Consider the following 15,554-nt stretch of genomic DNA (forward strand, 5'->3'; position numbering starts at 1 on the left):
ATGAAAGAGGAAAAGTGACTCTGAGAAAGCGGCTTCTGGAGACTTGGTATTTAGATTACACAGTTTTTTATAAAACATAGGATCTATCACAAAGGGCTTGTTTCAGAACATATATTTTTGTGCCTTAGATAAAAATACCTACCAAGGAATGAAATTATTTAAATAATATACATTAGAATAGGACGTAAACTCAATAAGCAAATGAAAACAGGGAATTCTGTTTTCTTCAAAATCTAACAGTCTCATATTGGATTTTATGTTTAATAATTTTTAAACTAAAAATATTTTTATATTTGCTAAGAAACTACTGCTAAGATGGCCATATATAAACTTTTTTACTTTACAGTTTTTTTTAGTGAAATACACCAAAATAACGATGATTAAAACAGGTAGTTAAAAAAAAATTTTTTTTAAGGCTAGTGTTTTTCACTTTCTTAAGAGGATAAAGAAAAACATACATGAAAAGCAAGGCAGACTTGGAACTAGTTCTCTGCTGAACATCTGCTTTATGAAACTCCAGTTCAACACAGGGGAAGAGTACTTATTGACTAAATCCTCAATCAGAAAACTAAAAAGAAAAAAAAGTGAAGAAAGGTGATTCACAGGTGATTTTCAAAATAAGATTTATCTGTTTGGGATCTTTTGGCACTGAACCGAGAGGATACACTAGGTGATGCAGTTCAGAACTCTTCTACTCGTTTTATAATGCCTTCCCCTCAAAATAAAATATCTGCCAGTAAAATAGCATGAGAACTGTTAATAATATGTTTCCTTTTTACTCTGAGTTCATGAGTTAATTCAAAGTTTTAAGACATAGCAGTAAACTATTTTAAATCTTTACTTTAGTTAATTGTTCAGTTTCAGAGCCTGTTAGGCTATTATTAATTGATTGCCCACCCAGAGTCTAAAAAGAAAGTTTTGAATTTCCTGTCGACTTAGCAAAAATGTATTTCAAAAATATTCCTGACCTCTTACTTTTTCTAAACTTTTTCCAGTCTTTATAAATGAACCTCAAATGTACTTTTTTTATAACAGAACAACATATTAGTTTAACCAATACATTAATAAGACAGAGTATCAAGCACTAAGTAAACACCTCTCAGATAGTGGGGTGACATTATTCTATGGTCACTTCCTAGGATATTTTCTCTTATAGATAAAAATCTAAGCTATTGATAATCGAATTAGATTATTAATATCAAAGCGATGAGGCTGTGAAAACATGACTGCTTAAGTATAGATACCAGGAAAACAAACAAAGCCTTGTAATATAAACTCACAGCCTATAATGTACTCTCCTTTTGAGATTAGAAATTAAAACCATCAGTGAATCTTGAATATATTTAAATGAGAAATACCAGGTGGTAGAGTCTAGGCCCTAAACTGATTAGATAAGAATAAAGAAAACAGCTACTAAGAAGTTGAACAAAATTCTTTTAGCCTAACTGGAACAGAACAGCCATAAAATGTCTTAAGTTACTAAAAATACACCTGTGCTGTTTTTGTAATCTTTCTCTATGATGGTATATATTTAGGATTGCAACAAATAAGATGGAGGCCAACTGAGCTTTAACAGTAATAATTCTTTACAATTTGATTTTAAAATCTTAGAAGACTAGATTATACTGGAAGGAAACTTAAAGATTATTTAGTCCAACTGTCATTTTATAGGTGAGGAAATTGAGGCCTGGAAAGGTTTAGTAAATTGTAGGAGGTTACATAACTTTATTGGTAGCATTTTTAAAACTAGAATCCCAGTTGAATGGTTTTTACATCTACAATTAATGTTAAGTAAAAGTGAAAAGCAAAGCAAAACAAAACAATTCACCTCAATCCAATTTGTAAGCCAGTAACACTCTGGATCTGTGTTTTCCACTGTGAAGAGAACATTTCCTCTGGGAATGACAGAGCCCTCAGGAACAGCTTTTACTTCTATTGGAAGATGCCCATCATATTTCTGGTAAGAGACAATAATGAAATTATTAATTCAACAGGTGGTATGCCATTACCTGTTTAAATAAGGTTCTTTGTATTTTACAGAAGCTAAACTTACTGTCATAGAAATTGCAATTGTAGATCTTATTATATTGCTAGTAATCTGGTCAGAATATCCTTATCCTCCTGAAATAAAATTAGCTAAAATGATTAACAGTTTAGTACTAGCATTAATTTTTAAATTTTATGCTGTAAAAGTACTTCTGCTAAGCAAATTTGTCACTTGAAGAGAATTTCAAACTGATTTCAAAACAAAAAAGTTGTTTTTCCTATTCTTTCCAAAAAAAGACAAGAGTTTATTCCAACATATTCTAAGAGCACTATCTTTCTTCTAAGTAGGTCATTTTCATAAAAGAAAGGCTAAAGACTGAAAGATAAAATAATGGACTGCTATTAGAGAGCACAACAAAATGAACAAACAAAAAAGAAAAAGAGAGCACTCCTTGCCAGTAGAAGAATCTTAAATAGGTTTTCTCTATCCTGGTAGTAGACCTGATACCATTTTGGTAGTAGAGAGACCAATCATAAGTATACTTTCTAGAGCTTTGGCAGTCGATATCCAAGTGCGACAATTCTCTCCCAAATTAGGCTGAGGATATAGTGGCTATATGGTATGTTACTAGATATTTAATTACGCCTCCCCCCTTTTAAAGTTAAAAGCTGTGGCTAACTTTTGGCTAGTAAGGTTTATTTATGTGATTTGGGACAAGGTAACTAGATAAAACAAAAAAATCATGTCAGAGCAGAAAGAATAATGCCTTAAAATCCTAGCTTGGATGCAAAAGCAGGTAGTAAACTGTGGGCAAGTCATTTAGAATCTCAAGGTCTCAGACTCCATGCTTGTAAAAGGGGTTACACAAGATTATCTCTAGGGAATCTATGAATCCCTAAGATTCTCTGAATATAAAATAAAAAGGTTTACCACCCTGACCACTGAGAATTCTATTACTAAGCATAGCACTTAACTTACCTGTAACTATAATCCTCACAACAAACCAAATGGGTTAAGTGCCAACCAAATGAGTTAGCCAACATAACCAAAATATGTTAGCCAACATATTTTACTGACCTTACTCTAGATATGGGAAAACTAGCAGCGTGCTTACTCAACTTCTTCAAAGACCAATAATTACCAAACAGTAAAATTCAATATTACGATACAGGCAGGAAAGTTAAAGTATTTCTAATTACTTTGTGTTTGATAGTCTACAATGAAAAAGACATTCATTTTAAAGATAATGAACACTTAACATAGCAAGATGCCAATAGATCCCATTCCCAACCTATCTTTGTAACAGAGAAAACCACCAGGGGACATTCAACACTTACGACTCAATTCCCATGTCTTTGGATGCCCAAAAGTTTAAGCAAGGAATCCAAACATGTTAGGTAGGAATATTACAGTACAATAAAGAATGAAAATTAACTTCATAGATTTGCACCAAACCATTCTTCTAACTATTCAGTAAGGGAAATGTCCTAGAAGTATTGCACAGTGACAGACTCACAGCATCTATTTTCTTAGATAATGTACAGTCCAGAAAATAGGCTTAAATTTTCAAAATTACTTAGATATGCTATAGATTTTAGATACTAATGATGTGTTACCAGGAAAAAAAAAATTAAACATTACCATTAACTTTTCACAAGACTGTCTAAATAGCCATTAAATTTATAGGGTCACAGACAGAAAAGAGTTATAATTACAGTTGACCCTAGTACAATGCGTGTGTTAGAGGCACCCACCCTCCTCTGCACAGTCAAAACTCCATGTATACCTTACGGTCAGCCCTCTGTAACTGTGGTTCCTCTGTATCTGTGATTCTGCATCTGTGGATTCTACCAACTGCAGATTGTGTAGTACTGCAGTATCTACTACTGACAAAACTCCACAGGTATGTGGACCCATGCAATTCAAACCTGTGTTGTTCAAGGTTTGAATACCTGTGTTTTGTATAGTCTAATCTTCTATTCAAATTCCATGGCAAGAAATTCTGAACTAAAAGCAAAACCAAAATACATAGGTCAAAACATGAAACCATTTTTTACCTCGAGAATGTAGTTCCATCCCTTTTCATTAAAGACATCGTCTTGGAAATGCTCTTTGTACACCTCTTTGGCTTCCTGGATCTTCTCTTTGGTCACTACTTTACCTAAAAAAATAAACAGCTCCTGTTTACATTTCTAGAGGCATGCTGTGAGTTGCTGAGTTGTCATAGGATTAATGTCTCTAGCTATTTTGCCCATTCTGTGGATTAAAAAAACTAGAACTGAGGTTAAATGATTCACCCAGAGTCAACAGCAGAGTCAGAAAAGGAATTTGCACTTCTAACCACTCGCTCTAAGCATAAATGTTAATTTCTTATTTGAAAAGCAAATTTGCAATAGAAGAGATTATTACATGTATAGTATTTTTTTAAAATCACAGTAATAAATTAACTTTTGGGAGATTTTTAAAAAATCTCTATTAATTTATACAGTCTTCAGACTTGAGAGTAAGATTTTGATAGGTGGCTTTCCGGGTGAATCTGCTCACTTTATTCATAAAGGATGTCTTTGGGGCTGATAATCCAATAATTTTTACAATGCCTAAGTTTTTGCCCCCCAAGTACACTTTTTGCTAACTTTATCTGTAAAATAAAGATAATAGTAGAGTACCTACTTTTAGAGCGCTTGTGAGGACGAAATGAGTTAAGACATCTGAATTAAAGCACTTAGAATAACGCTGGCCTATAATACAATATATTTTAGCTGTAATTAATAATAAATAACATTTTATAAACTTTTTAAGCTGTAGAAAATTGAAGTGTGACATTAGTCTTTGGTAACTTTCTCTAAATAAGATCGCTAGTAAACTCATTTAAAATATCTTGGGTAATCTTCTTGCAATGAAGTACTCTGGATATCCAAGTAGATTTTCAATAATATAACATATCTGAACTATCTGATCTTAAAATTGCCAAGGTTATAGAAAAACGTCATTATCTGCATAAAATTCAAGTTATTCTGTATTCAATTCTGAGATTACTTTTATTTGAAAAGGTTAGAAATGAAATTTTCCAAAATGTATAAAAACCTTGGGAACTGTTTCTCCCCCCCAAATACCATTACAAAATAAGACTAGAAATGGACTTTCAAATAAGAAAGCACAGAAATTATTTCAGGGATTTTTTTCTTCTTTAAAATGCATTTGAGGGACTTCCCCAGTGGTCCAGTGGTTAAGACTCTGCCTTCCAATGCAGGACACAAGGGTTCGACCCCTGTTCTGGGAACTAAGATCCCACATGCCGTGGGGTGCGCCCAAAAACTTATAAAAAAATGCATTTGAGACTAAGTCCACCGTTACAGGTAGTTTTGAAAAATAGGCCTTTAAGGCAAAACTGACTAACAAAACATATTCTAATTATAATTGCTACCACAATTCAAAATGAGTTCCCAGGTCAGTAACAAATCCTTTATTTGGAATTAATGACGAAAGTCTATTAACAAACCAGATTAGCCTCAGAAAATTACTCACTTTTCTAAATTTATTCCCAATCTTACTAGTTTCAGAAAATCTTTGTCATATTTAGAACACCAAGCACATACATCAAATTATAAAATTTAATGCTTTCAAATTAACAGATTTCTAAAAATTCCAAAACAACCCCTAAAATAGTTAGGGTAATTAAATAAATATCAAACTAGGGCTTCCCTGGTGGTGCAGTGGTTAAGAACCCGCCTGCCAAGGCAGGGGACACGGGTTCAAGCCCTGGACCGGGAAGATCCCACATGCTGCGGAGCAACAAAGCCCGTGCGCCACAACTACTGAGCCTGCGCTCTAGAGCCCGGGAGCCACAACTACTGAAGCCCGTGTGCCTAGAGCCCGTGCTCCACAACAAGAGAAGCCACCGCAATGAGAAGCCCGCGCACCGCAACAAAGAGTAGCCCCCGCTCACCGCAACTAGAGAAAGCCCGCGTGCAGCAATGAAGACCCGATGCAGCCAAAAATGAATTAAAAAAAAAATCAAAATTAGACTACTCAAAAATGTACTTAAAATAATACAACAATATAGGAGGAAAACTATGATGAGGTATATAAAAGCAGTGTTTTAAACATATTAGGAAAAACAATACCTTTTAAGTACTTATTAAGAATGTACTGCAACCCATAAAATACTGTTTCCTCATATTTCACCTTCCTTATTTTGGAGTTTTCTGTCTTCTTTTCACGGCATTCAAAGTAGGAATAAACTTTGCTTGTGTTGGGTGGGTACTGTTTATAGTGAGTAACCTATATGAAAGAGAAAATACCTGAATTAGAAAATACCGGAAGAATAGAATGTAAATTATGATAAAAAGAGCTTGAAATTATTTAAAACCAGAGAAACTATACTTATTTGCTGCTGATCAGCTTCTTCTCCTGGCTATAAGGAATAAAAAGTAAGTATCATGTTTATTAAGATACTTTTAATAGTTCAGTATCTTAAATTCAAAACCGCAGGAGAGTATTAAATTTTATAAACAAACGGACTGAACTTAAGGAAGTACAAGGCCTCTAAGCTGGACACTTGGAAAAAAAATACCAAGAAAGATCTCATTTATTCTTGGGGAACAGCCTTCATTCGGGAAAGAAGAGCAGCTGCCTGAGGGACAAACACATGATATAAAAGAATGAACTGAAAGCAGAATTTGGTACTGTTACTCTTTAAGTGTGGAACTCTTGACAAGTCAACAGTCAATGACTTCTCACGACCCTGCTTCATCTGCTTCATCTGTATAATGAGGTACTGAAAATGACCCCTTCTAGTCTTCATAACGACACTGTGAAAACCTGAATGAAAGCAATAGCAGCAGCAGTGGAAAAAATATCCTGTTTTGTAATCTTTTTCTCAAATTATCTCTGAATTGGGAAATAAATGCCTATCCAATGCAACATCAAATCCTTATGAATTAAAGATACAAAGAGGCATTATCACAACTTTCTTTTCCATGAATTTGGGTAAGAGCCACTGTTGAAAATCTTTCTATTTTTGTTTTAAGAAAAAAAAAGTGTTCATTATAATTTGAATTTTATTATATTTTAATATGGTTACAACATTTTACCAATAAAAAATAACTGGAAGAATAGTGTGTATTTTCCCATTTGAAAGAAGAGGAATAATAATGCCTTAAAGCTTAAGGATAGGGTGGTGAGCCAGGGTAATGGTGGAATAAATCTTTGCAGACCAAGTTTCATGGATGACCACTGTGAACATAAACCATTTTTTCTGTTTAGCTCTGATCTCAAGTTTAGGAAAACAAATGTGTTCCTTGTTTGGCTGCACAATCTCAATCCTAGAAAAACTTGGTCTTAACCTAAAGAAACTTTGTGGCTTTGCACAAAAATTTTAAAATGAATACAGAGAGAGAAAAAAAAAGTCACAAGTGTTTAAAATATGTTTCCTTTCTAATAGAAGCAAACTGCAACTCTATAAAAATAGCACCCTGATGCAGCTCATAGGTAATCCTGGAGGTGAATCTTTATGTTAATATGTGGTTTGACTGCCTAAGTCAGGTAAGAGAGCTGGAACTTTCTGTTTCGCTCAGGTACACATATCTATACACTACAAGGTATAAGGAGCCTCATCAAAACCTACAAGTGTATGTCAGTTTTTTTAAAGTCAGAACCCAGGGACTGATAGCAGTGTAAGTTTAAGATTTAAGAAGTAGCTAAGTGAAATAGCTAACACAGAATCCAGAGCACTTAAGTCCACTAGCCGATTCACTAAAATGCAAAAACATGTATATATATGAACGATACCATAGTAATAAATGACTACTACTTTAACTACTTAAGAAACTGATTAGAAAAAGATATCACCACTTGAAAATGTACCCAAGATGTATATAAAAATGAAAATGTCCAGTTTATAATCTAAATAACTCCAATTCCCTTAGTGGGAATAAGCAGTGAGGTGGAAGAAAAGTCAACCACGATGAAGTAAAATTTGAATAAAGTCAGATTCATAGCTGTGTCTCAACAGTTACGTTTGACCTTCTTTACAGTTCAGATACTTAATGGTGCATCTTTATAAGTTTACTTTTCCTCTATCAGATTTAAAAACATTAGAAGGCAAATGAATTATTTTCATCTTCTGAGTAGATCAAGCAGTCAAAAGCTGAATGGAAACTGTCCCTAAGCTATTTAACTCCATCTTGGTCTAAAAGTATATTAAAAGTTTTCCACCATACAAATACAGTTCCTGTTCAGGACAATAATTAAATATGTTTATAATTTTAAAGCTTTTAAAGCTTTACCAAAATTCTTTAATTATGGTACTTAAAACCCTTGCATAAATATTCAGAATGCCTCTCTGAAAACAAACGTTATTAAAAATACAAAATTGTCTAGGCTTAATTAGAAATGAAGTATGACTTCTAAAATCTTCTTTGGAGAAACTTAAGAAAACTGTTTCAGAATTTAGCTAAAGAATCTAAGTCACGTAAGGCAAACTCTCTGGCAATTAACTATGAAACATAATTTACTATCAACCACCTACTCACACCCAGTATGTTTAAAGAGGAAGAAAACAGTATTATTCAAATCTATTTATATTGGCATATATACATTGTTTTAATGGGAAAAATTTTTAAACAGAGCTTCTTAGTAAATACTTTCTAAGAATATGGCCAATAGATAATTCTAGTTTTGCTAGGTTTACTGTCCTCTTCATTTTACTTTCTGCTAAACTTATCACCCTGAGCCCCTTGGAACTTTCACCAGAAAATGAGATGTTATAGCAGAAATACAAATCAATAAATTGTTATTTTATAAATAGTTCATGCATTTACAAATATATACTCTGTACCAACTGTGTATCAGGCACTGTTTCAGATGCTGAGGATGGGGAAGTAAAATAGACTGACTGGTCCTTACTCTCATAGGGCTAGGAGGGCTGAGAGATCATAAACAAAATAATTTGAGCTAGATGGATGCTATGAAAAATTAAAAGAAAATGATGGACTAGAAGGGGCCTGGGAGACTAAAGAGGAGGCCAAGAAGGCTTCTCTGAGATAGTAACATGTGAACAAGATCTAAATGACGAGGAAATAGGAAATATCTTGACTTCAGGGACAGAAGAGAATGAAGACCACTGTGGTTGGTGCTTAGAGAATGGGGAGGAGGCACATGGTAAGGTCAGAGAGAGAGAGAGATGCAGGGACAAGATCATGTAAGGCTCACAGGCTACCAAGGAGCTTGAATTTTACCTGAAGTGCAGTGGGAAGCCATTAGCATGCTTTAAGCTGGAGTGAATATGATCTGATTCACATTTGACAAGGATCAGCTTGGCAGAGATGGAGAATGGATTACGGGGTGACCAGAGGGGACACAGAGCATTAAGAGGCTACTGCCAAAGAGGAGGTTAGGTGAGAGACTGGCTCAGTATCTTTGGAGAAGTAGGCTGATGGATTAGATTTGGGAATAAAGAGGGGAAGGAATTAAGGATGTCTCCTAGATTTTTGGCTTGAGCAACTGAGTGAATAATGGTGCCATTTACTGAGATGGGGAAAGCCATGGGAGGACTGGGTAGGGAAATCAAGAGCTTAGTTTTAAATATGTTAAGTAAACACTAACAAAAAGTTTCATAATATTCAAAATTAAAGTGACCTGCTAAAAGGGAGCCCTTAAATCATGTTGTTTTTCAGCACTGCTTTGACTTACATCACTAGAGAAAATAGTTGTACAATAAATTTAAAATTACTTATAAGATGAAGAGAAGAAAACAAATTTCTCATAATATCCCTAGCAAACATTACCCCTAAAAATGTTTCCTCAAGTGGCATAGCCTTCCTGCAACTAACGGAGTACTGCCAGCACATAAATATATGTGTGGTAAAGAACAGAGGCACGCAGGAAAATGTAGCTCTTCTAATAAAACTTAGTTTCACAGTTAGTTATGTGGTTGATTTACCTCATGAAAAAATAAGCTTCTAAAAACTGCAATCCCAGATATCCCTGTATAACAGTTCAAGAGAGGTATGAGAAATATTTAAGTTGCATAGAATCTTTCTGTGAAAGCAAAGTATAATTTTCTCCTGAGCTTCTCTAGATTTCCCATAAGGGTGATGCGATATATTTCCAAGAGCTTTCCTCCCACAACGGGATCACATGACCAAAGGCAACTACTACTAACCTCCTTTTACAGTTAATCACTAAGAAATAATCACAAGCCGACATTTTAACAGCACCATGTGTACGGAAGAGCACATGGAATAACAGACCCAAAGTCACAAACTAAGCTATGTTACCTATGTAATCTCTAAGGGCACTCGTAAGAGGCACTTACATTGGCTAAGACTCTTTGCTTCTTCAAAGGTAATGTGCCAGAAACAGCAAAAATCATAACTGATTCCTTCCTCTTTTCAATATTATTCAAGATTTGTCAAGCCCTGGACTTCTGTTGCCCCAGAAAATAATTCATTGCTATTTGGCTTTTGAAGCAATAATAACTTCAAAATACAACTTAAGGGTTTTTGGATTACATTATTTTGGTGAAGGGGATAAATTGTAAAACCAGCCATTATCATTATGCTGCCTCTTCCCTTAAATCGGGCAGAGTTCCTGGCAACTTGTACCTTTTTTGCCACACCTTTAAGAGAGATTTCATAAAGTGACAAAAAGGATGCCAGTTTCTGGTATTTTTGTTTTGCAAGATACTCTACAATCATTACTGACCTAATCCAATCTTCCTATGAGGTATGTTCATGATTTACATACATGATTTTATTTCTGTTGCCTGGGTTTTTCCTATAATTTATAATATAAAACTTACTGGAAAAACTCTATCCTAAGAATGAACAGCTACTCTCTGACATACAAACTGCAGCAGGACCACGTGTCTCACAAGGCTTAGGCTGCTGCTGTGACCATACTTAAGTGCCTGTTCAGAAGCGGTGAAAGAGAAGCAACTATGAAAAATAGGAACAGCTCAGAGGAAGACACTGCGTAGCTAAAAGTCCAAGGCAGGACTAACTTGCTCATAAGATTTTCATCTATCCCCAAATCTTTTCCTCCAAAAAGCCCCAAATTAAGATTTGTTATTCCGCTACTAATGAGGAAGCAAGCTCTTTTTTAAAAAAAGCTAACTTGGGTGCTTAATCATGATACGTGAATTATATAGCTTCTTATAACTTTTCTAAAATCAACTTTCACCCATCTTAGATTGTAAGGGACATCTTTCGTATTTTATAATATGTAGTAGGCCTCCAATATTTATTAAATTAATGCATGAAAATGTGCTGAGTTCTAGATAACCATTTTTAAATGACCTTTTGAGAAGCAACCCACACTGGACAGCACATTTCATAACTCACATGTGATGTGGTTTAAACTGTAAATTGCTTAGGGATTACTTTCTTGTGCTATACATTATTTTTTTCTAACTAGGGCTCAATTGACAACATCATCCATTTTAATCTGCTAACAGGTAAAATGTTCAGAAGTGTTAAAATGATTCTCTGCTGTAGTTTGTTACAAACATTATCTACATAGGAGAGGAAGGAACAATGGAACAGAAATGAATCTTTTAATGATCCGGTTATTCAGAAACTGATCAATGGCTATCCCAGAAATAAGTGAAAAAAATGACCTGTCTCTTTTACAAAAAAACGTTCCAAATGCTTTTTAAGCACTGCAATGGCTAAGGCCAGCCCAAACGCACCTTTCTCTAGCTGGCTTAGCACAATGTAAATGTAACACAGTAGATAATTTTCCTTTAAACCATTTTGAAAACATAAATGGTTAACACTTAAGATTAAGTGTCCTTTTCATTTGTAACAAGAACCCAGGATAAAAATAGAAGAAACAACCACATTCACCTATTTCCTTAGTTCATCAATATGTATAATAAAGTATGAGATTACAGAAATGAGTATGTATCTTAAATGCCTCTCCTTTGGCCCAAATTGTCCTGATCTCTCTGGAAAGGATACAAGTGAAAACAAAATTCCCACATGTTGTCATGCGCTTGGACACTATCCCATCTACTTGCAAAACACCTTTCTCTAGTGCCTAGACAGCCAATTATACTTGCTTCAGTTCTAGAAAAAATAAATCAACAATATTCTGCTCTCTTCCACCAATACATCTAAAGCTGTTAGCTCCCTATTTTAACTGGCCAACAGTATGCAAGTACTGATAAGGATACGCATGTAACATTCTCATGTAATTTCCTAATAAAAGTGTAATTTCACTACTTCTAGACTCAAGATTACCATTTCTGTCTCCTCTTCATCTAAGAAGATAAAAAGCCGAAAATGCTAAAGAGGCTACAAGGACTACTAAAAGTGTAAGGAAAATGAAACTTAAACGACTAAATTGTGAGTGTGCAATACACTACTTATTTTACTGTACTGCTGTAAACCACTGGCATAAAACATATCATCCTGACTGAATCCTCTTGAGGGTTTTTTTGTGGGGGAGGGAGGGAGGGAAATGAAATATCTTACGAAGATGATAATCTTAAAAGGTTTTACATTCGAAAGGGGATAAAATACACCAGTCTGACTTGAAAATGTACAGGAATAAACTTTATTAAATAGATGCAAATTCTGCTAGTGCAGTTAAGTATGCCTTGCTAGCAGATTAGAAAACTTTAAGGTAACCACTCTTACCTTTCATCCCAGGAAATTGATGTTAAAGCAGTTTACATTCCTTATATATAACGGCTAGAGGAACTACAAACGAAAGAAGCTTGCACACCGCTTTGTAATGTTTAAACCATTTTGAAAATATAAATGGTTAACACTTAAGTGTCCTTTTCATTTATAACAAGAGCCCAGGATAAAAACAGAAGAAACAACCCCATTTACCTATTTCCTTAGTTCATCTTTATGTATAATAAAGTATGAGATTACAGAAATGAATATCTATTTATTTATTTAAATTTATTTATTGTATTTATTTATATTTGGCTGTGTTGGGCCTTGCGGTGCGCGGGCTTCTTATTGCGGTGGCTTCTCTTGCTGCAGAGCACGGGCTCTAGGCACGTGGGCGTCAGCCGCTGTGGCCCACGGGATTAGTTGCTCCGCTGCACGTGGGATCTTCCCGGACCAGGGCTCGAACCCATGTCCCCTGCATTGGCAGGCGGATTCTTAACCACTGTGCCAACAGGGAAGCCCTGAATATATACTTTAAACGTCTGTTTTGTTTTTTTAAAAGTTGGACCAATCAACCTCCGTTTACATTTCCCATTTTCAATAAAATAAGTTACTACATTAAAAAGTCTGAAAATTATTTTAAAGATTTAGTTAAGGATAAAGTTCTAGAAAACTATGCATGAGACCATTCTAAAATCACTATTAAAAGTACTCAAAACACTATAATTGAACTAAGAGACCACAAGAGGAGCACAAGTAAAAATATCCTTGATAGCACTATGATATCCTTGCAATTGTGTAGATTTCCACTTTAAAATTACATTTAAAAGACCACTTGTTAAAGAAACTTGGTTCTACTACTTTAAATAATAACCCACCTAAATTATCATAAGCAGAATCGTAAACCAGCTGGGAAGGAAAGTTCAACAGAGAACTTAGGTAAAATGGGATTCTCCAAAATACTTCATTGGAATATTTAAGAAAAAACAAAAAGCAACAAAAACCACAACAAAACCCAAAATCTGAAAACGTTATGCTTTAATCACTATATTCCAAACTACCATGCTGCTCAAGTAAAAACGAAAAATTATTCTGCGAAAGTGGAGTTTCCAGTCTGACATGTCATATTTTAGGTGTCCTGGCTAACAAAGCTTGTTAGCAAAGTATAATCCAGTTTATTTCATATAATTTGGAAACTAGGGGAAAGGATATTTGCCGGATTTCTCTTTAATCATGCTTCCCTTTACTAATGTGTATGAGTTTCAAATAAAATTAACGGGTCAGCTATACATGCAAGCGTCCAATAGCCATAGTAAGAGAATGTTGTGTCGCTTCTCTCTCAACAAGTTCTCCAAGGTTAACTACAGTTCCTTTAACACCTCGTGTTTCACTTTCCTTTTCACAAAAACCTCACAGTGGTCCTAACGGAATAAGGGCAGATCGGCCTTTCCAACAAGAGGTACGGAGCGTGAGTGATCACCAGGAGCAAGGGAGTCTGAAACGGAGCCCAGGGGAGTGGGACGGGGGATCCAGCAGGGCCACCAGGGGCAGCCGGGACACAGGCACAGGAACGTGGCTGGCTGCTTTGGCACCCCTACTAGGACTTCGCCCACCCGTTCCTCGGGAAGGGGCGTACCTGCCGGCTAAGGGGTGAGCGCGCTCGACTCAGCTCCGCGGGGGAAACCCCACTTCTCAAACCCGGCTCAGTCTTTCCACCGTGGAACCCCAGGGGCCGTTACCTAACTAACCCGCCTCTCGGGCGAGCCCTCGCTCAGCCCGGCCCGGGGCCAAAAGGCCGTGCTCCTGCGGAAGGCGTGAGATCGGCCGGTGACGCCCCAGCCACCCCGGCCGCCGGCCCGCTGAGCCGAGCTTAGCCGCCCCGAGCCCCGGGCAGCGGGCGCGCGGCACCAGCCCGGGCCCGCCTCAGCCCCTCGCCGCGCCCCCCACAACCACGCACCCCCAGGCCCCGCCTCCTGCCGTCTATCCCTCCATCCTTCCTCCATCCCTCCTCCATCCGCCTCCTCCCCACTGCGGCGCCAGCCTCACCTGCCCCTAATCGCCGCCGCCGCCGCCACCGCGCCTTCCCTCGGGGCCGCCTCGCGCCACGACCCCAGCCCGGCCGCCCCTGCCCCGCAGCCTCGCGCTGGTCCCCGACGCGCCCTCTCTTCCTTCGTCACCTGCCCCCGCCCCGAGCTTCTACCTTGTACGAGTCGGTGGCCAGGAGGATGTTGAACTCGGCTTCTGCCGCAGCATTCATCTCGGGCCGGAGTGTAGGGGCCGCGCGCCGCGGGCTGCCCGGCGCGGCTGCGAGGAAGGAGAAAAATGGGCTTCACCGCGCTCCGTTGCTTAAGTCACCGCTCTGTCGGAGAGGGAGGGTGAGAGGAGGGGGAAACGGAGCCGGGAGGAGGGACCAGAGGAGGGCAGGCCTGGGAGCCGTGACGCGGCGGGGGAGGCGGCGCGCGCGCTCGCAGTCTAGGGACTCCGGCGGCCTCCTCACCCCGGCTCCCCGCCCCCGCCCCATCGCCCTGGCGGGGACGCGAGGGGCGGGGCGAGGCCGCGCGTGCGCAGCGCGCAGGGGGCGGGGCGGGTAGGACGTGAGGCACGCTCCCTTCTCGGAGACGCCCATCCCGGGAAGCCTGAGGCTGCGGGGCCGACCCGGCCTTTGACCCGGGCGCCGGCTTGGCTTTCGTTTCCCTGCCCGGCGCAGTGGGGCGGGGCCTGGAGGGGGCGTTCCCAGCCTCGCCACCTCTGCGATTAGCCGGTTCGCCCGCCCCGCTGGCACCTTCCTATCCTACCCAGTCCTGGCCCGTTTTCTGAGTCCTCTTGAAGTCACGCCACCCGGCTAGGGGCCAAGGAGCCTCCCTCTGCCCGTCTCCCCGTCCCCCTCGCGCACTTACTCACCTTTGTCTCTGGCTCGGATTAAGGATCGAGCCTTTTGC

General features: G+C 38.2%; 1 protein-coding gene across 1 annotated transcript in view; it reads right to left on the reverse strand.

Annotated features, from left to right (window-relative positions):
• Nucleotides 1-15,093, reverse strand: part of NAMPT (nicotinamide phosphoribosyltransferase) — a 37,757-nt gene extending 22,664 nt beyond the window's left edge. Inside the window, exons 1-4 of the mRNA XM_060108556.1 lie at nt 14,816-15,093; nt 6,112-6,268; nt 4,045-4,148; nt 1,829-1,957 (exon numbers count right to left, since the gene is read on the reverse strand). Coding sequence (XP_059964539.1) covers nt 1,829-1,957; nt 4,045-4,148; nt 6,112-6,268; nt 14,816-14,872 — 447 coding nt within the window. The 5' untranslated portion in view covers nt 14,873-15,093. The remainder of the gene's footprint in view (nt 1-1,828; nt 1,958-4,044; nt 4,149-6,111; nt 6,269-14,815) is intronic.
• Between the last annotated feature and the right edge of the window lie 461 nt (nt 15,094-15,554).

Source organism: Mesoplodon densirostris, chromosome 9 (genome assembly GCF_025265405.1).
Source record: "Mesoplodon densirostris isolate mMesDen1 chromosome 9, mMesDen1 primary haplotype, whole genome shotgun sequence".
NCBI lineage: Eukaryota > Metazoa > Chordata > Mammalia > Artiodactyla > Ziphiidae > Mesoplodon > Mesoplodon densirostris.